This window comes from Ursus arctos, unplaced genomic scaffold, assembly GCF_023065955.2.
Source record: "Ursus arctos isolate Adak ecotype North America unplaced genomic scaffold, UrsArc2.0 scaffold_20, whole genome shotgun sequence".
In the NCBI taxonomy this organism is placed as follows: Eukaryota; Metazoa; Chordata; class Mammalia; order Carnivora; family Ursidae; genus Ursus; species Ursus arctos.
The window spans coordinates 29184680-29205733 of NW_026622875.1; the positions used below are offsets into that span (position 1 = coordinate 29184680).

General features: G+C 37.8%; 2 protein-coding genes across 6 annotated transcripts in view; one reads left to right on the top strand and one right to left on the bottom strand.

Moving 5' to 3' along the window:
- Positions 1 to 1076: 1076 nt before the first annotated feature.
- On the bottom strand, positions 1077 to 14876 carry UBA5 (ubiquitin like modifier activating enzyme 5). 2 transcript variants are annotated; one of them, XM_026497029.4, is made up of 12 exons: positions 14277 to 14876; positions 12953 to 12998; positions 12751 to 12840; positions 8392 to 8501; positions 7436 to 7522; positions 6708 to 6792; positions 5890 to 5994; positions 5584 to 5711; positions 3730 to 3865; positions 3362 to 3437; positions 3115 to 3221; positions 1077 to 2580 (listed from the first exon to the last, which is right to left on the bottom strand). In XM_026497029.4, exons 1-12 carry the CDS (start codon positions 14435 to 14437, stop codon positions 2497 to 2499), a joined length of 1215 nt encoding a protein of 404 aa, XP_026352814.1. In that variant the 5' UTR covers positions 14438 to 14876; the 3' UTR covers positions 1077 to 2496. The 2 variants fall into 2 exon arrangements, with proteins under 2 accessions (XP_026352814.1, XP_026352815.1); XM_026497030.4 differs by lacking the exons at positions 12953 to 12998; positions 14277 to 14876 and having other exon boundaries at positions 12756 to 12826.
- A 6-nt stretch (positions 14877 to 14882) lies between these two features.
- ACAD11 (acyl-CoA dehydrogenase family member 11) overlaps positions 14883 to 21054 on the top strand; it is a 96367-nt gene continuing 90195 nt past the window's right edge. The window contains exons 1-2 of one of the 4 annotated variants that reach the window (XM_026497028.4): positions 14883 to 15374; positions 20253 to 20352. In XM_026497028.4, coding sequence (XP_026352813.1) covers positions 15226 to 15374; positions 20253 to 20352 — 249 coding nt within the window. In that variant the 5' untranslated portion in view covers positions 14883 to 15225. Of the gene's footprint in view, positions 15658 to 20252; positions 20353 to 21054 lie in introns of all 4 variants that reach the window. The other 3 variants (XM_044383413.3, XM_057315905.1, XM_057315903.1) reach the window with 3 other exon arrangements.

Here is a 21054-nt window from a genome sequence, read left to right on the forward strand (position 1 = left end):
AATCTTAAAAAAAAAAAAAGCTGGGACAGACATCTCTTTGTATTTGAGGTTCTCAAATAGAAATACGTTCACACCGATACACACCTTCGCTATGAAAAAGGTAGCTTTCAGACAACTCAATTACATCTGAATTGGTAGGAACCAAATAATGGTAGTTATAATTTTCATTAATACTTTGCAGAAAGAGATATATGGGGAAAAAATGCAATTGGAGGGTTAAAGCTTCTTTAATATTCTTAAATGGTTATTACCTTTTTGTGTTATGTGTTTGTAGGTATTCAAGGAGTATTTTTATGTGAGAAAACCTAGGATACGTATTTTTTTCACCACATAAAATATTTAAGTGGTACATAAATTAACTTCCCAATCACAATGCAGAAGGGGTTTAAAGCTGAACATACTGTTTTACTGTAATTTAGAGCCTTTGTGCTACAGCAATTTAGGGAGTGTGTCCTTCTTTCACATTAGAAACTATAGTATTTATAAATATGGTCAAGCACTACAGGTTTATTTAGTAATGTAAAACTCGGTGATGATTAATTTCTCATATCGACTATTATATATATTTTCATGGCATACAGACTGTCAAGAGAGCACTCCAGGTAGCAAAAGATACCTGTTACCAGATTTTTTTCTGGTAAAATCAACTATTTTTTAATGGAAAATATTAGACAAAGAAATCAGATAAATTAGGTAATAGTACAGTGTAAGACACCAACAGTGTGCAATGCCATGTTAAGAACAGAACAAAGATGAGTGCTGGCTATTATACTTTATCAAACCATACAATTTTTATTTATTTTTTATTTTTTTAAAGATTTTATTTATTAATTTGACAGAGAGAGACAGCGAGCGAGAGAGGGAACATAAGCAGGGGGAGTGGGAGAGGAAGAAGCAGGCTCCTAGCAGAGGAGCCTGATGTGGGACTCCATCCCAGAACGCTGGGATCACGCCCTGAGCCAAAGGCAGACGCTTAACGACTAAGCCACCCAGGCGCCCCTAAACCATACAATTTTTAAATTACAAGCAAAGCCTTACCAAATCAGTGTACCTGATGTTCCAAAGGAATGGGGTTATTTTTCTTTTTTGAATTTCCAAACATCTTGAGTAACTAGAAAAAACTATTTTACAGATGAATTCACTAATTTTTTTTAAATGGCAAATGACCTACCAAGGCAACATAAATAAGTTTCAAGGCTACCATCCTCTTACTTTCCTGACCTTACTCTAAACAGAAGAATCACTATATGATTCTACAATCTCAAAGCAAATATACTGAACATACTTGATATTTGGGACTTTCTGAAACCAGAACTTTATTTTACAAGTGGAATTGCATTTTTCATTTTGTACTAATATTTCTTCCCTAGAGATACAATTTAGTCATTCATATCTTCAAAGTAAAAAAAAAAAATCATCAAAATAGAAGATTAGCATAGCATAGTTACATCCTACTAATAATGGTTACACATGCATATTTTTTATTGGTCTCCAAACCACTGGGAATTTAACTAGGTTCTCTAAGCTTTCACTATTTGTATGCAACTTCAGAGAAAACCAGTTTATCAATTTATAATTTAGTGGTCATGATCAGAGTAAATGATGCTCTTCCAGTGAATAAATACATGTCAGTCATTACAGAGGTAATTTAGGTCTCTTTCATGCCAATACAGGACAATTATCTATCTAGAAAATCAAATTTAAATGAAGTACTCAGAAGGTGGCCCATATGATGGGTATAATCTAGATGACCTTAAACTAAATTTATTCCTTACTCCTCAGTAAAGTGCAGTGACTCCAGATATGTATTCTACAGATGCAAGGATTTCTTTTCCTTGGTCAATGCAGAAATATAATTTGTACTTCCTGAAAGTACCTTTATTTGCTTATCCATGAAGAAAGCTTACTTTTATTTGCCTTTGTCTTGTTTTGAATATACAGGTTTACAAACTTCTTCCACTGACTACATTTTAGCTTGTATTTAGGTAACATCTGAGAGGATATTTTTTATTTTATAGATTAACTATTTTAAATTCACTGTTGGATAGTTTTTCTTGTAAGGAGGGATTCTAAATACAATGAGTAGATACCTGCTAGCTCTATCAACTGGTTGTACTTCCTGTCCTTTCCCTATATTTGAGAACCACATACTACTTTATTATCCATGGCCTTGGGCAACAGACCACAAAAGATTAGTGAAAGGAGAACAAATACAGCATCATATTGGTCCTTTCTTCCCACCCCTCCCAAAAGGCCAAAGCATTTCAGTGGCTAAGTTTTCAAGTTTTCCTAATTAGAATGAAACATGAGTTTTAGGAGTTACTGATTTAGTTGAAAGGAAAAAGCGACAACACTATTTTCAAAAAGTGTAACAATTCTGTGAAGATTATGTATCAATTAATGCTGCCCTAAGCTTTGTCAGTTTTTAAATGATTTTTTTTAATTGCAAGGGAATAGGCTTAAACTCAGGAAATAAAATATAGGTCAGTCCATTATCTACATATTCTTCATCTTGGCCATAAGGTCTTCCAAGCTTTCACCAGAATCTTCCACAGTTACCTCAGCTACAGAATCTTCTTGCTATCAACAAATGAGGGAAACATAGTGAAAAAATAACCATATAAAATTTGTGATGCTTAGGAATATATAATCACTAAGTTTTAACCATGTTCAACTAGTTTACAAAGTCAATTTCAAGAAATATGCCTTCTAATTTTTAGAACAGACAAAATCCTTTACATTCCCCACCTATCTTTTGATTTACAAGGCAGTAATTTCAATATTCTTGAGATCTCTAGTGAAGTGGTATTTTTAAATGGCTAAATGCCCAATATACAAAAATGTTATCTTGACTTAATCAAAATCCACTCTATCTGATCCATTCATGAGTCAATAACACTCTTTTAGGTCTGTGTTTTAAACAGTTTAAAAGGTACTATGCCTATTTCCACATTAACACTGAACACCTTCTCTCACACATCTTAATGCCTATAGTGTAAAATATCTAAAACAGTAAATACTGCATTGGCATGATAAACTAGGATGAAGAGGAAAGAAGATAAACATTTTCTCTTACATAACATTTACTTATGGTAAATCAGATTTTGGATGTACCTTTTCGGGAATTGTGTATGCCACTGTAATTCCTTCAGGTAAGTCCGGAACTGGACCTGAAGAATTTTTCAGTTCCTCTTCTGAAACCTCGGATACCAACTCAATACCTATAGAGTTAAATTTGATCTTGTAACAGTTTTCAAGAAACTTAATAAGCAATAATTACTCAAAATTTGTACAATTATAATTATATTCCCTCCCATAAGAGATCTGACACGGCCATTTTGATTTATGAAAGAATTCCTACCCCATTCATTGTCTTCATGTATTATCTCTTCCTCTTCTTGAACAGCCTCCTGTTTGGGCAATGCTGCTACCTTTTTCTGTAGAAATCAAACAGTATCAAAGTGTTCTTACTCTCAGACCTCTGAAGCATTGAGCAAAAACTCAGACAGGCTTTTTATTTTACCAAAAGCAAGAAAGGACTTTGGAGAGATTTTTTTTCACTTTGGAAGCATGGTGAATTTTTTACTAACATTTCCACCTTTGAGATACAATAAATAAAACTTTCAAAATCCAGAATCCATTTATCTTGTATTCCAAATCTAAATAATTGTTTTAAATTACTGTCCAAATAATATGACCTCTCATACATTCTGATGGATTGATGTATACCTTATATTCTTCCTGCTGCTTCCTGCAATTTCTGTCATCACACTGAGGATTTGGCTTCATGGACATAGTAGGGAAAAAATCCTGCATTGCATTATATCCAAGGTAAAAACTAACAGTACCAAAATTTAACAGAAACCTAGAAAAACAAATCAAAGTACACTTAACAAAGAAATAAACCATAAAAGTATTAGAAGTAACTGAATTTTTAAAAAATGTTATTGAAGTACATAATGATTTTTTTTTTAACAAAATACTTTAAGTACTGATGTCAGATTAAAATGTGAAGACTCCCGAGATATGGTACTTAATCTAACTACTTTTTAAAAATTTTTATACACAACTTAAATTTTACAATCTTAAATGTACAGCTCAATGAAATTTTCCAGAAGTTTGCACCCATGTAATCACTACCAGATCAAAAACAGAACATTTCCAGTGTGCCATAAAGCTCCTTTGTGCTCCCAACCAGTCAAATCTAATTCCTTTTAGAAGCTTATATGAAGAGGAAAAAAAAAAAAATCACATACAAAACATAAACAAAAGGAAAAATATTTGCAGTGAATGTTAATATATAACAAGACAAAAAACTGACCAAATGATATGAAGCAGACAATTCAAGAAAAACAGAAGTGCTCACGCCTTTCCATAAACAACTGAAAATTAAAATGAGACACCCATTTTTTTCACCCATCATATTAACAAAGATTAAGAAGTCTGATGATACCCAATGTTATCAACCAGTGTGGGTGTACCAGGTACTCCCTACTCTGTGATAGAAATGTATATTTTTGAAGGAGAAATTTAGTACTATCTGTCAAATATTGCATAAACTCAGAAATTCCACTTCTAAAAATTCTTATCTATAAAAATCTATACAAAAATATATGCAAGATGTTGTTTACAGCACTGTTAACAAGCAAAAAAATCTGTAAGTAGCTTTAATGTCCATCAGTAAGGGGCTGGCTAAATCTGACACATCCTTAAAAGAACAGTTTATAACCATGATCTCCCCCCCACCCTTTGGGTAGCATACTCTAAAATGTTTTGTTTAGATAGGGCCTACTGAAGTTTGTACAGTTTGTACAGTTGTGAAGTTTTTTTATATGAACTAGCCCTATACAGTTGCCTTGAGATTTCTCATATATGCTTTTTACAATTTTTTTGCTGGTAGCTGACAGTTCTGATATCAGGGTGCCTCTCTATATCATGCTGCAATTTGTTCTTATTACAGTGGAGGGTTAGGAAACGTAACAAAGCTTACTAAAGTTGTAAAGTGAGAAAAAAAAATGGCCTGAGATAGAAAACACCTAAAGGGGTTCTGCTTTTAATAAAGTGTGAGTTGGTTCAAAAACCCTTTGACATTAATTTTAGCTGCAAAGAAATCCGTGCACTTCTTTGTTGCTATAGTTTAGATGATGTGGTTGCTGGATTATGTGTTTTGGGATAGCAATTATCCTCATTCATGATTAATCACATTCATATTATTTTTAGTTAGAATTAAATAAAGAAGTGTGTTTAAGCCCTTTGGTCAGAACTGCAGAGATTTAAATCATTTGGTTAATACTTCAAATATAAATACACCAGTACCACTGTACCATTTAACATGAGCTATTCCAAATACAGAGTAACGTGTATTTATATGTATGCTTATATTTAAATTAGATATACTAAGATATGTATGTAAGTTAAAAGTACATATATATTATACATATATTAAACAACGTACATATATTTAAAACCAGATTTTTAAAAAACTAAATACTTAGCTGGAAATTCCAATATCTGAAATGCTTTATGAAATATATTTTTATCAAAAACAAACAAGACTATTCAGAAAAATTAGCCCTTACTCACTTTAACACATTTTGTACTAGGATCCCAGCAACCACTCCCATAGTGGTAGGAAGACTGGCTGCACAAACACCTTCTCGTTTCAGAGTCTTTTCATCAATATTTGCAGCAACTACAAGTGGTGGAGCACACTACATGAAAAAGGATGAAAGAAAATATATTTCAAAATAAAAGGAAAAAAGTATAACATGCTCAAAATAGTACTCCATCACATGCAAAGTTTGTTTTTTCTTTGAATACATTTTCAGTACCCCTAGAAACTCTATTACTTACTAGTGAAAAAAATAAGCCAAAGTGAATTATGCATACCGCAAAACAAGCAGATTCTCCAGGAATTATGAGCTGTATATGCCCTGAAACTGCATTTTCACTGACCCCAGACTCCATCCACGTTTGCCCAAGTTCATTACAAGCCTTGATAGAAACAGGTGAAAACATAAGAAAGAACATAAAAAGAAGTAATTTACTGTAAGTTCTTTTCATGAAAAATTGGGGTTTAACTAAATGGATTACCAAGGGTTTTTTAAATTTTTCTAAAGAGGAAAAGTTATGAACAGTGGAATTCCTTGGCAAATGCCATTCTATTTAAAAAGTAAACTGACAGCATTCAGTAAGCAGTCAATAAACATCTATTTAATTAAATTGAGCCATTAGGCTTATTGGAATTCATTTTTCTAAAATAATTTCAGCAAAAAACTGCAAAATCTTTTGAAAAATTGAAAACACAGTAATTCAAAGAATTTTATTTCTGAGAAACCAGGTTTGTAGGCAATTTATACATGTTTATATCTTAAAGTAACAAAAGCTAAAACCAATGCTGACATAGAGTTAAGACATTTTAAGACTTTCATTTATTTTAAAAATTGTACATCAGAAGTATCTACTATTTTATAGTTTCCTCCATTAGCGTAAGAGAGAACAGGATATTGAAAGATAAGCCATACCAGCAAGGCTAGACAGATCCCACAGCTATTAGAATAAATTTCAAAAGTAGGGTAAGAAATAATTAAAAATTAACAAAACACATTACATGAGGGTTTAAATGCAGAACTATTCTTAAATGCAGAACTATACAAGAAAACAGATAAATCCATGAGTGTAACATCTTATACAATAGGAATACTTACTGTATTTATTGCCATCCGAGCTTCAAAATTGTCCACACAGCTAAGAACTAGATCAACAGGTTTTCCCTCTTCTAATCCACCATTACTAGGTAAAGAAAATAAATTTTATTTGGAAAAAAAAAAAATCAGGACACAAAATACACTCTAATTAGGCTGTATTTGTTCAGGCACACATTTATTCTTTCAGTAAATGTTTGAGTACAATTATGACATAGTATTTAATATTAAAGATCTAGTATGTATTGAGTAACTAATATGAACATCAATGATACTACAGTACTTCGCCTGGAAGGCACAAGAAGTTTATTATAAAGTCTATTCATAAAAGTTACCATTTCCCTATCAGCTTTCAGACTTTTATTCATGTTTCACTCCAAATGTAAATGTAATAAAAACTGAATATAATTCAATCTCAGTGGTGTTACAACAGTCTGCAGAAAAGCACTTTCACATAAAAATATAACCTAGAACACAGAACTTATAATTGAGGATCCCTTGTTCTATCATTGTAATAACAGGGTTTTTGGTTTTTTGTTGTTACTGTTTTTTGGACAATATTTACTTTTTACTGAGCTCCTAATACATAAAGATCACATAAAAATTAACTATTTTAAAAACAGAAATATATATCAAATCAACCAACCAACCGAGTTAAACATCAGATTTTCTAATAATACTTGTTTAACTGAGCTGGACACTGTGCAAAACATTCATAAATAAAATTTTACCTTATTCTATCCATGAAATGCTGGAAGTTTTCTACTGTGGTTATATTGTAGTTGTGTACTTCAAAAAGAACATCAGGATTAATGTTCCTAAGAGGGAAAAAGGGAATGTTTATTAAACTACTGGTAGGAATACTAAGTGAAAGCAGGAAAAAGAGCTGAAAAAGATCATTTAACAGAGGTCAGAAAAATGGAATTCAAGCTATTCAAAGAAAATCCGAAGCCCTCTTCTACTTCCTTTGACCCACTTCAAGGACTACATTCAAAACATGTTGACTACAGGATTACAAAAATGTTCCCATCATGCATGTGGTCCGAATTAAGCTTTTATCACCTCTGTGAGCTATAGCCTAGCCTGACAAAAGGGCTTCTTTGTTCCTTATTTAATTCAGTGCAAGTATGTTTGAGGCCACAAAGAAACCCTTAGAGTAAGGGTTGGCAAAGTAAGGCCCTTGGGCGAAATCTGACCTACCACCTGTTTTTATGAAGTCTGCAAGCTAAGAATGGTTTTTCCTTTTTCAAACGGTGGCAGAAAAGAACAATATTTCATAACAGGCTAAAATTACATGGAATTTAAACATCAGAAAGTTTTACTGGAGCACTGCCATGCTCATTCATTCTTCTATTGCCTATAGCTGTTATCGTACTACCACTACACAGCTGGGCAGTGTCATAGCTGGCCCTCAAAGCCTAAAATATTAACTATCTAGCCCTACCCAGAAAAAGGCTGCCAACCCCATTCCAAGAGGTAAGACAATTTGTATAAGTAAAACCTGCATTTTTATGGAGAAAAACTATGCATTAACTTTTTTAAGATTTTATTTGTTTGAGAGCGAGAGCGTACACAAGAGGGAGAGGGTCAGAGGGAGAAGCAGAATGAGCCACCCAGACATTAATTTATACAAAATACACGAACTAAAATTTCACTAAATATAGTCTTTAATTGTTATTCCATTTACCTCAAAGTATATTCTGCTGCTTGAACTTTACTTAATCCTGCTTGATGAGGCTGGAAGAAAAGTCTATTCATATTGGCCAGTTCCACCTTGTCATAGTCAAAGAGTAGCAACTAAAATGAAAATAGTGGTATTTTGATGAAAAACAGACCAAAATATAAACTAAAAATAAAAAACAATAAATTAGTGGACTTCATTCACATTTGATGGGTTTAACAGTTTGACAGTAATAATATCAGCTAACTCTAAAGCACTAGATACCATATATTAACTCATTTCATGCTCAATAGGTATAAATGAGACAACTATGGCACAAACCCCAAAGCCACTCAGCTAATATACATGAAAATGGGATTCAAATTCAAGCATTCTCAACCCAGTATCTGCACCTGAACCATAACACTTACTGCCTCTCTAAATGACTCATTGAGAAATTAATGTTTATTCCATTTCATTCTAATCATTTACTAAAAGTCAAGAACACATTAGATAAATAAAATTTTAAAATAAGATAACAAATGTCATAACTTAAAATTATAGTATAACATGACTCCTTTTGTGACTCTGACACCATTCTTAACCCATGGCTAAAATATCACCCCAAACAGAATTACTAACCAGTAAGTTAACTGTTGTTTCCTTCTATATATTTAGGCATAACAGCATTTCTCACACTCACACATTCATACATACACCTTTTTAAAGATCCCATTTCTTATCAGTAAGAAATTATCAGGTTGCACTCAAGTATTTCCAAGGTCCCTTCCGTCATCTAAAATTCTATGACTTTGTAACACAATTCTTAGCATCCTAGATTTAAAAATAAAAACAAAAATGGAGGAAGAGGCCAGGGCAGAGCGAGCACAGAGGCAAAGGCTACAGCAGCAGTTGCCAGGGGCTGTGGCTTGTGGTGCACCATCCTGTGCACAGCTAAAATTATTTAAAAAAAGAAGAAGAAGGGGGGGATCTTATTAACAATAACAAATAAACCCAACCTAGAGAACAACACCTAGGTAACCCTTAATATCTTGCTAGAAAATACATCACCCCTGTCTGCCCTCTATGATAATTTTCTGACTCAACTTAAAACAAAATATAGTTTATTTCAGCTCACTAGACAGTACTTACTAGGTCAGGCCAAGAATTAAATTTGAGTCTTCAGCCTCATAGCTGGTTTATAAGCTAAGGAAATCTCAAATTTGGGGATAGGAGGTATGAGTTGTAGCTCTGTCACTAATTAGCTCTGATCACGGATAAGTCACTCACTTTTTAGACCTGTATCTTCATCTGTAAAATAAAGCAGCTAATCTAGATCTGGTGATCCAGGCCACGGCAAAAGGGGTAAAAGGCTCTGAGTCTCCAATCTTACACATTCCTATTTAACCGTGAATTAGCTGCTTCTTTATCTGTTTTACATAATGAAGAGTTCTGAAACTTACCTATGTAGATCCTTAACTTACAAACTTGAATGCACACTAGAATCACTAGGAGAGTTTTAAAAAACACTGATGTCTGTGTACCATCCCCAAAGACTGATTCTACTCCATTTTGGGTATCAAAAATTTTTTGAACTTCCCAGGTGATTCTAATTACAGCAAAATCTGATAACCACTGTTCTACAGCCTTGCTACTCAAAACACCGCCTGGGCTAGCAGCATTAGTATCACCAGGAGCTTGTCAGAAATATAGGGGCACTCCCCCAACTTTAATATGCATATGAATCATCTGGAGTTTTGTTAAAATAGAGATTCTTTTTTTTTTTTTTTTAGAAGAGGGAACCCTAAGTTTGTTTCTGAGAATCCATTTAGGGTTCCCTCTTCTTAAAAAAAAAAAAAAAAAAAAAAAAGAATCTGTAACAAACTGAGGGCTTCAGAGGGGAAGGGGTGGGAGAATGGGATAGGCTGGTGATGGGTAGTAAGGAGGGCACGTATTGCATGGTGCACTGGGTTATACGCAACTAATGAATAATCGAACTTTACATCAGAAACCAGGGATGTACTGTATGGTGACTAACAGAATATAATAAAAAAACCTTAAAAAAATAAATTAAATAAAATAAAATAAAAAAGAAGAGGGAACCCTAGCCAACCCTAGCCATACCCAGGCAGTGGGTCACCACCCCTTTTCTGAAAGCACTTTTTTTTTTTTTTAAGATTTTATTTATTTATTTATTTGACAGAGACAGCCAGAGAGAGAGGGAACATAAGCAGGGGGAGTGGGAGAGGAAGAAGCAGGCTCCTAGCAGAGGAGCCCGATGTGGGGCTTGATCCCAGAATGCCGGGATCACGCCCTGAGCCGAAGGCAAATGCTTAACGACTGCGCCACCCAGGCGCCCCAAAATACAGATTCTTAATTCAGCATGCCTGGGGTGGGGCCTGAGAGTATACATTTCTAACAAGCTCCCAGGTAATGCTGATGATACTACTTTGGGCATCAGACTGAGTAACAACGATCCAGAAGTTCTTAAAAATCCCCCCAGAACATCAGAATTACCAGGGAATTTAATACAAATCCAGATTCTTAGGTTCACTCGAAACCTAAAGAATCAAAACCACTGGGTAGGCTCTGGCAATCTACATTTTAAGAAGCCTTCCAAGTGATTCTGAAGCACACTCAAACCTGAGAGTCATAATCTCCATGATCTCTACTATCCTAGGTCAATCAGCCGTGGTTCTTATGTGAACTCTAAGCAATTGTTGGCTGGCTTTTGTAAACTCCTTGAAACACTTTAAAATGTTAATAAACATTTTTAGTATTTTTGTGTTGCCTTTTCTATATGGATACATGACTGCCAACTTTGAAACCACTTTAAGAATTTGGGGCATGGGGGCACCTGACTGGCTCAGTCAGTTAAGTGTCCAACTCTTGATTTCAGCTCAGATCATGATCTTAGGGTCCTGAGATCAAGCCCCATATTGGGCTCTGTGTTCAGGGCAGAGTGCACTTGTCTGCCCCCTCCACCCCCGCAGCTTGCTCGTGCATGCACTCTTGCACTCACTCTCAAATAAATCTTTAAAAAAAAAAAAAAGGAATTTGGGGCATGAGACAGACCAACACATTAAAAAGCACCAATAAACTTTGTGGGAAAAATGCTTGCTCTGTCAAAATGACAAATTAAAGAGGGGGAAATCAATTGTGGAAAGCGTTGGTATTCAACCACTAGGAATCTAACATCACGGACTTTAGCTTTATATATCTGAGACTGGTATAAGGTTATCTCTCCTTCCTACTCACAACCTAAATCAGTTTTAGAAAAGAAGTGGGGGAAAAAAGTATAGGTTAAAAAAAAAATCTAGAACATTCTCCATTTCAATTTTAAGAGGAAGAAGGGTGGGGGCACTTGGGTGGCTCAGTCGTTAAGCATCTGCCTTCAGCTCAGGGCATGATCCCGGAGTCTTGGGATCAAGCCCCACATCGCGCTCCTCCACTGGGAGCCTGCTTCTTCCTCTCCCATTCCCCCTGCTTGCGTTCCCTCTCTCGCTGGCTGTCTCTCTGTCAAATAAATAAATAAAATCTTAAAAAAAAAAAAAAAGAGGAAGGGTATTTATTTTCTAACTAGAAGTTTGTATCTCTTAATCCTCCTCACCTATCTCACATATCTTCCCACCCACCTCCCCCCGTCTGGCAACCACCAGTTTGTTTTCTGCAGTTAAGTCTGTTTTTTCATTGTTCATTTGTTTTGTTTTTTAGATCGCATATAAGTGAAATCATGTAGTATTTGTGTTTCTCTTATTTCACTTAGCATAATACCCTCTAGATCATCCATGTTGTCATGAATGGCAAGATTTTATTCTTAACGTTGAGCACAGCATAGGAAATATAGTCAATGATATTGTAATAATGTTGTATGGTGACAAGTGGTGACTACTTATGAACCCTGAGTAATGTACAGAACTGTTCGATCACCCACTGTGTTGCAAACTTGAAACTAATACTGTAAGTCAACTACAATAAATTTTTAAAAATATAGGGTCACTATTATTTGGAAAAAAAAAGGTACATGCTTTCTAGTTCATCTTGTATAATGCATGTTTAAAAAATGTTTGTTAGATGCCTGTGTTTCATACACTATCAATTTAACAGCCTTCTCTCTTAAGCTTCTGTATCTAAAACATTTAAGTCCCAATTGTAATATATATTATCCCAAACACAAAACTCCTGAAATTGGATATTCCTTGTTTTATTAGCATTAATATCAGCTTCCATTTGGGTGGGGTTGTCTCTTAACTTCTCTTAACAATATGAATAAAGACACCCCAAATCAATAAACCATTAGTAATGAGAAAAATTCCTAATTTATACCTGATTTACTCCAGAAGTGAGTAGCTTCCCTATATGACAGGCAAAGAGAAATGTTTTTACCTTACCAATGCCACATCTTGTCAGCATTTCAGCAGTCACACTACCAACTCCACCAACACCTACTATTGCTACAGCAAAGGTTCGGATTTTCTGTGAAATGCAAAATTATATATTTGTCGGTTAACTTTTCATCAAAAATGTTGTCAGAAATTATTTTCATTTATTAAAATCATCTTCAAAACCTTGGAAAGGTTTACCATACCTCATAGTCGCTTACAATTCCCATTCGTTTCAAAGCCATCAGGCGGCTTAAAACAAAGAAAAAATGTTTTAAAGCTTACAATTTTAATTGTGATATAGGTAAACACGCATCATCGCAGAAAAACTCAATCACTACTGATGCTTTAAAAGAATCTTTCAGCTGGCTTTTACCAGATGAAATTAAGTCACCTGGGCAGCTTTAAAAACACTGAATACTCTTCCACCTGTAGCCTGTGCAACAAGATTTTTTTTAAATGCTCCTCAGATATTCTAATGGACAGCCACGATTGAAAACAACTGACTTAAATGTTAAGTGTCCAGGTGAGACAGGTTGAAGTGAAATTTCAACATTTTTCTGTGTTTTCTTAGCATAGGTAAATATTTAATGTTTAACACCCAGATTTAATGTTTAACATCAGTTGTCTCTGCCCATAATGGATGGTTGATGTCTACTCTTAGTAAGCACGTACTGTTAAGTTTTTAATGTATACATTTAAACCTATACACATATACATAAAAGTCCCATTCATTTACACTTTAAAGAGTCAAATAGCTCTACCATGCTTGCTAGGAAATTCTACAGGCTTCTGGCCCGGACCCCCTTTTCCTCTTCCTCATTTTCAACTGTTCCTAACAAATCTCTAAATTGTTTGCCAACATTGTTACTTCTGGATTTTCAGTTGTAGGTATTATCTGAAGATTTCACAGGTATCATTGGTCCCTACTACACACAAATATTTCCTGTAACCACGGGAAATCCAACTAAGGGCTAGGATTTGAACCCAATCGGTCTGGCTCTAGAGTCCTTACTCTTATAACCACTGCACTATATTCAGCCAGCTGAAAGGCCAGGAGCTGACAGGACTGGTAAAGTCGAACAGCTTTAAAGCTAAAGCCAATCTTGCTCTGCCCACCACGTCCCCAGTTTTGAAATGCTGAGAAGCCTTTATGAAACTCGAAGTTTAATGCTTAGTGGGTTTTACATTTCATGTCATCTTCTGAAAGTTATTACTATCAGCTTTATGCAGAACAAGGTAGACTAACAGAGGCAGGGGAATTGGGAAATCGGACGTGTATCCTCAGCATGCCAGGAGCAGAACCATATGGCTTCATTTCGGTTTTGGGGTGGGTGGGTGTTTTGAGAGGAAGACTATCTTTCCACCACTACTAAGAGTTGGCCTTGCGCGTTTGGGAGCAGGACCCCAGCACAAGAAGAGGGGGCTGAGAGGCCGTGTGAGCTGAACAGGAAGGGAGGGCCTCGTTCCTGACCACTCGCAGACCTTGACCTCACCCCCTGCCCGCCTCCGACCCTCAACGCAGGTCACCTGTAGGGGTTGGAGTCCACCACCTCCGGGCTCATCTTCTCGATGCGGACCCGGCCCCCTCCTCCGTCGCCGCCCCCCACGGCCCGCCGACTTCTCTCCCGTGCCAGTTCCCGCTCCAGCTCCGCTACCCGCTGCTGCAGCCGCTCCACAGACTGGGCCATGGCTGGGACCCCGGCCGCCAACGCTCCCAGCCCCGGTCTTCGCCGCCGCCGCCCCACGCTGCCAAGCCTGCTGGCCCCGCCAGGGGTAGGTGAGGAGGCACGTAGCCGCCGCCTTCCTAGCCCAGAACCCTGGGGAAGTGCTCCCAGCGCCGCACAGAAGACACGTCGCCGCCGCTCCCGCGGGCCTCCCACGGTGCCGCTTCCGGTACGTTGCAGTCATCGCTCCCCCTCAGGTAAAACAAAACAAAACCACAACGCCCCTCTTAGCTTCCTTCTTCGCCGGGTCCTACGAGACCAGGCCACAGCAGGGGCGGGGGTCTTTAGCGTCCAAAGCCCGCGGCCTGCGATATTGCCTTTCCAGCCCCGCGGCTACAAGAAACACCGGGATCTTTTATTCCTAGGCTCAAGGTCCTGACGGACCCTTTTCTGCACCGGACCCTGTAGGTCTTACGGCTGCCGGTGCATTAAATTTGGGTTGCAAAAGTCCTTTTCGTCCATAATTGCCTGCAGCGACTAAAAAGGCTTTGCCTTCTTTAAGATTGCGGCCTCCGAAATGAAAATTTTTTACATGCGAGCACGCGGAGGTCCTCTGGCACATTCCGTCTAGAACCTAAGTCACCAGATTCAGGGCAGTGTGATTGGCTGGAGCGGCAGGGTCATCTCCGCCCCGACGCGACCGGGCCTCGCCCCCTGGCCGTGGAGTTGTACTCTCGGCCGCCTGCGGACTCTCTGAACGCGGAAGGCCTGTGGGATCTGCGTCTCTGAGGCCGACGGCGGCAGCCGGAGCCATGGAGGCCGGTGCTTCCCCTGAGCCCGACACAGCCGAAGTGCTGCCCCAGCACAAGTTCGACAGCGGGTCCCTAGAGGCCTATCTAAACCAGCACTTGCCCGGCTTTGGGGCCGAGCCCGAGGCCAAGCTGACCGTTACTCAGTACAGGTATCGACGCAGGTCTTCTTCCGCAGAAACAAATCTGCGCATCGGCCTTTTCTTCCTTTGGCCCTGGGTGGGGTCGCAATTCCCCCCATCCCGGCTGCTTCTCCTGCACTGACGCACTTTGCAGGTGGGAGCTGCGGTCGGCGGTCCCCTGCATTTCATTCTGGGTATTTCCAATTCGAGGACAATAATGGAAGCACCACAACATTCACGATTCCAATTATGAGAAGGAATCTTTGTTAAAGGATGCAAGTATGTACCTGGAGGATTCACTGAGGCAATTAAGGTTGGAAGTGCTGTGGAATATAAAGAGATCTTTCAACTTTTGTTCTGTAACCTGTAGACCTTTATTTCTGAGAAACAGATGTAGTTCCGTTTAATTGGCCCTATTCTAGGAGATTGAGTTAATGGCGCTAGCTGGGGGAATCTGAACTCTAATCCTAGATCTTCCACTTAGTAAATCACGCCATCACTTTGGGCTTTAGTTCGTTTTGAAGTGAGGGAATGGAACTGAATGACGATCCTGAGAGTACTATTGCCCACCATGAATCTGGCTCTGGTCTGTTTTATAATAGAAAGCAAATTTTAAAAATTTTATTCAAAAGATAGTATTTTGATAAACACAGAGCTATAGAAACAATCTTGGCTTTCAGGAATTTCCATCTGCCACTTAATGACTGGGAATTTAAATATTCCATAAACTCCCTGAGACTAGTTTCCTAATCCGTAATACGAACCTACTCCTTTTGATAATTAATGATGCAATAATAGGTGTAAGCTCTTAAACATTGTTTACAACACAAGGCTTCTAGGCCAGAAACCTAAGCTGTTTTTAATTCAACCTTCAGCGTCCACTATCTATTGGGACATGGTGACTTTTAATTCTACCACAAAACTCTCTGATCAATCTTCTTTACCCCTATTTTTATTTTCACATAAATCAGTAGTCAAGGAATACAAATGCCAGTGGTAACTGTTAGGATGTTTCTTTCTCCAGCTACATCCAGCTCTAGTGAGTGCAGGCAAGGAGTTGGATTTAAGCCAGCATGGGGGAAGCCAAGCAAATAACATGGTGGGGAGCAAGTGTATTAAAGATGCATTCAAGAGGGTAGTTATGTATTGGCCATCAAAATTAAGCGAGTTCAGAAAGGATGGGGGGAGGAGGCTGAAGGACGGTGAACAAGTATGATCAATGGATGATAGATCCCAGGACTGAGGGATTGTTGGAATCAATGTACCAGTGGGAGTGGGTGGAAAGATGGAATATGGTCAGAGATAGAAATGCTTAACAAGGAGGATTATGCAGTGCCTGAGTTGTTCATGTTTAAAATGTGTCCCCTAGAGTGGGTGACTAAAGTACTGTAAAGGAAAATATCACTGGAGTAGAAGAATTCAGGGGACTGACAGGCCTGAGTGTTAGAATGAACATCTGAGTGGATTTTGAAATAATGAGGATAGGAGTAGTGTAAATAAGAGCAATAGTAAGTCAATAGGCAATGAGGAAGAGTGATTGCAAGATAGAGAGTAGTTGGTTGCAACAGGGAAGGCAAAGAGTTTGCAAGTGGCAGTGAGTATCAGGAAAGACATAAACTCCATCTCCAGCCCCACTAGATGACTGATGCGGGGGGCTGAAAATCTACCACTTGAGAGGCCTACAAAGGAAAGAGGGTCCTCACGGAACATTCAAGTTTTAGTTAGAGCAAGGAGATGAAGGGTCCCTTCAGAAAAGAGAGTGAAGCTGTATGTGGTTATGCTGAAAGACAATGAGTTCCAGGGGTACAAAGGAAAGATATCTCCAGCTCTTTCTGCTAATGTTAAATTCTTCCTTCTCAGTAATTTGATTCTTCACCAGCCATTTGATAATTCCATTGTACCTGCCAAGAATCTTCTGTTTGGCTTCATCTTTGTTTCTGTTTTGATGTGTCTCATCTTCCACCATGTCCTTACTGTTGAACACATAGGATCAGAGCATGTTTATAGGGGATATTTTGCCTCTCTGCTTCTCATCTCCAGCTTTATACTTTTAAGCCTCTTGGACCATATACTAAATGTTTTCCATGCTCAAATACCATGATGTTGGTCCTTTAATCTTCTCTTTTCTTGATCTCTTATCTAGAGAAAATACATTTGAGATGCTGTTATCAATATCAAAAGTTACTTCAATTTGTACAAATCTAAAGGGTACAGGAGGAATGTCTGTAAGTTCAAACTTGCCAAACTGGTTGTGATCTTTCATCTTTGCTCACTCAGTTTCATAGAATAGATAGTGAAGGTCTAAGTTCACTTGGAATGGACTGTGTATCGCACTTAACCAGAATAGATATGACTTCATGAGTGGTTTCAATACCAAAATAGTGATTTCAGTATTACTAGGAAAAGAAATGATATCAAAGAGCAGTGAATCCTGAATATTTTCAGATTTATCTCTGGACAAGGGACACGATGGCTGCCTCCATAGCTGCAAACATAAGTAACACCCTTATCAGGACTGATGCTTTTTTCCAATTTATTGCTGTTGAAAAAAAAATCCTGTAGGCATTTCTAAGTTTCTGAAGCTTGGAGATGCAGCTAAAACCACCCACAAGGATGACCTCACAGGCCTGAGACTTCTCTAGCAAGTTGTGAAGAAAGGGTTAAAAACCTTTTCTTCTCTATGGAAGAGAAGAAAATTAACTTTCTAGCTCAGTTACTTTAGTAACTTGGTAAAGGTGGCATGTCAGCTGTGTTTCTAGGCAACATTACTTCTGGTAGAAATAGTATCTAATTGATAAACTGTATCTGAACTGGAAGGCCTGGAAATAAACTGTAAGTATCTGGTGGGATACTCTGGGCTTCCCTAAGTGTAGCAAGTTCTTGCAACTGCTCTTGTCCCTTGTTAGGATGCTGGGAGCTATGTCCAGAGGATTATTACTAGAGGCAATGGCTCTTGTGGAACACCAGGCTTCTAAGCCAGGTTGGCACCCACCCTTACCTATGTGGTCTCATCTCTTAGAACCTGAGCTATCACCAAAGGGACACAGGGGTCACAGAGTAGATGCTAGAATGCTGCATGGATTACTGGGATGCTTCCACCGTAGAAGCTCATCTGATGCTACCCTGCTGGAATACCGTGTTTCCTGACTTCATATGCTTCCAAGTGAACCAATACAGAGGGTAGCCTGTTAGGGTTTTGTGAGGTTGATCATCTAATCAAAGTCTTCTCCAACCAAGTGAGTTTCCCTAACTGCACACTTAAATGCAAAGATTTCATCTTTGTGAATTAAGGTTTGACAAAGGTGCACCTCTTTGGTTACAGATCAACATAATTCTTCAAGCACCATGTCTTGTCTAAGTCCTAAACAATAATTATGGCTGTTGGCTTATTGATGATTCTTATGGTATACTATCAGTGGTTTCTAGACTACATGGCGGCCTGATGCTTAGAGTGGTTAAATTTAGCTGTTACTATGTTCAGTGTTGGTGATGATCTTCCCAAGGTGGGCTTTTGCATTTTGGGGTGTCTTTGTTAGAACCATGGTAGATATGTATACAGGGAAAAAGCTTTTAGTTTGGCGAGATTTTTTTTTAAAGAGAAATATGTATTTTTTTAAAAATTTTTTTTCTGTTTATACTGATATTGGGATTTTGGGGGATAAAATTTACCTTACATAAAATTTAAGATTTGAATTATTTTAAAGTGTACTGTTTAGGTGCACCTGGGTGACTCAATCGGTTAAGCGTCTGCCTTTGTCTCAGGTCATGATCCTGGGGTCTTGGGAACAAGCCCCACGGTGGGCTCTCTGCTTAGCAGGGAGCCTGCTTCTCCCCCTCTGTTTGCCTGCTGCTCCGTCTGGTTGTGCTCTCTCTCTCTCTCTCAAATGAATAAATAAAAGTCTTTAATAAAAAAATAAAGTGTGTTGTTTAGTGGGTTTTAGTATATTCACAATGTTGTGCAACCAGCACCTCTATCTAAATCCAGAACATTTCTGTCACCCCCCCAAAAAACCCTTACCTCACAATTTTCCCCTCCTCCCATCCCTCAGCAGCCACTAAATCATTTTCTGTCACTATTGATTTACATACTCTGAACATTTCATAGAAGTGGAATCATATAATATGTGGCCTTTTGTGACTGGGCTTTTTCACTTAGCACCAGGTTTTCAAAGTCCATCCATGTTGCAGCACGTATCAGGTATTGATTCTCTTCATTATTTAGTTAAGACCTCTCTTTCATGCTGTTGGAGTCTTCAAAGGCTGGGTAATTCTAAACTGGCTATATTGTAAATGGAGGTGCAAACTGAATAGTTTTGATATCTGGAGTCTATTTTTAGTTCATGTGAGAATTTCTGCTCACCTGTCAGGGAGAGCCAGTGCCCTGGTATCTGTGAGTTCCTTGGGGCACTGTTGTACTTCCCTGGCCCGGGTGTCCGCCCTGGGACCTTGCTTACCACAGCTCCCCCTGTGGAGAGCTGCACTTGTGTACTAGCCTTGGTGAAGCATCTGGGGGTTATATCTCCAACAGCAGATGAGGGGACACGAACCCAGCTATTCCACCATCCTTTAATTGGTTTTGTGACTAGTACAATCTCTTCTCCCAGCCTTTATTTACTTAGATCTAGGCATTGTTCTGGGGATACTTCTGATAAAACTCATGATTTGCAGGCCGGGAGTGAGGCCCTCTCTTCTACCTATGTGGGTTATAGATTGTCGATCTGCCGCTGTGGCATCATCTGCTTTATATCATCCAGAAACTAATGTTTTGAGCTGCTGGTAGCACCCCTCTTGGTTTCCCAGCGCTGAAATTGATAATATTTTTATTTTGTGTTTCTTTTGACATTTCAGTACGATTTGGGGAAGGAGGAAAATATCTTTGTAATTGACCTTTTCTCTATTCTTATCTAGATCAGGACAGTCCAATCCAACCTTTCATCTCCGGAAGGGCTTTCGAGCATATGTACTCAGAAAAAAACCACCCGGTTCACTTCTTCCTAAAGCACATAAGGTATGGTGTACAAAAGCAATAATTCTTTGTTGACAAATAAATGTTTTTTATATACAGAAAAAAATTTAAATGGCTTTTTAAAGTCATCTTATTATTAAATAATAATGTATTTTATTTCTCAGATAAAAATTTCACTTGAATTGTATCCCTTGTTATTTTTAGGTCATTAATCTTGAGCAATTAGTCTTCTTGTGGATCTGATTCCTTCCTTACAATTGGCTAGATATGCAGTCATCTAGTGAATATTTTCAGTGCTGCTCATTTATAGATGTTTGTACTTTGGTTACATATTTTAATTATGTTTTAAAAATTATAACAATATCTACTCACTGAAGTATCTTAATATATTTGCTCTGACAATCCACTGATCTTTTGCTAATAAAAGGAAATGTTTGAATAATCATTTTATAGTATTCTCTAAATATTAGGCTGAGTGAGAATTTAAAAAGATATGTTAAAAATCTAGTCTGTTTTCAGAAAATAGCTATTATCTGTAGAATTTTAGAGATGAAAACAGGAGAGAACAGAAATCAAAGTCCTAGAGAACATTAAAAGCACTGTGCATATTTAGGGTATTATTGTAACCATGTATAATAGGTATTTCCCAGGCCCAGCTGACTGGGTTAGGGCCTTTGAAGGACAGGCTTAAGATTACAGTAATGGAAAAACGCATACTCTGACTTTCTTGGTTCCGTATCCAAG

Bases quoted from the DNA above. Each gene is read 5' to 3' on its own strand.
- UBA5 (XM_026497029.4), bottom strand. From the start codon at position 14,437: ATGGCCCAGTCTGTGGAGCGGCTGCAGCAGCGGGTAGCGGAGCTGGAG. The intron at 7,523-8,391 runs GTAAATGGAATA...TTTCCCTCTTAG, and splicing joins GCAGCAGAATATACTTTGAG to GAACATTAATCCTGATGTTC. The intron at 5,712-5,889 runs GTATGCATAATT...TTTTTCATGTAG, and splicing joins GAGAATCTGCTTGTTTTGCG to TGTGCTCCACCACTTGTAGT.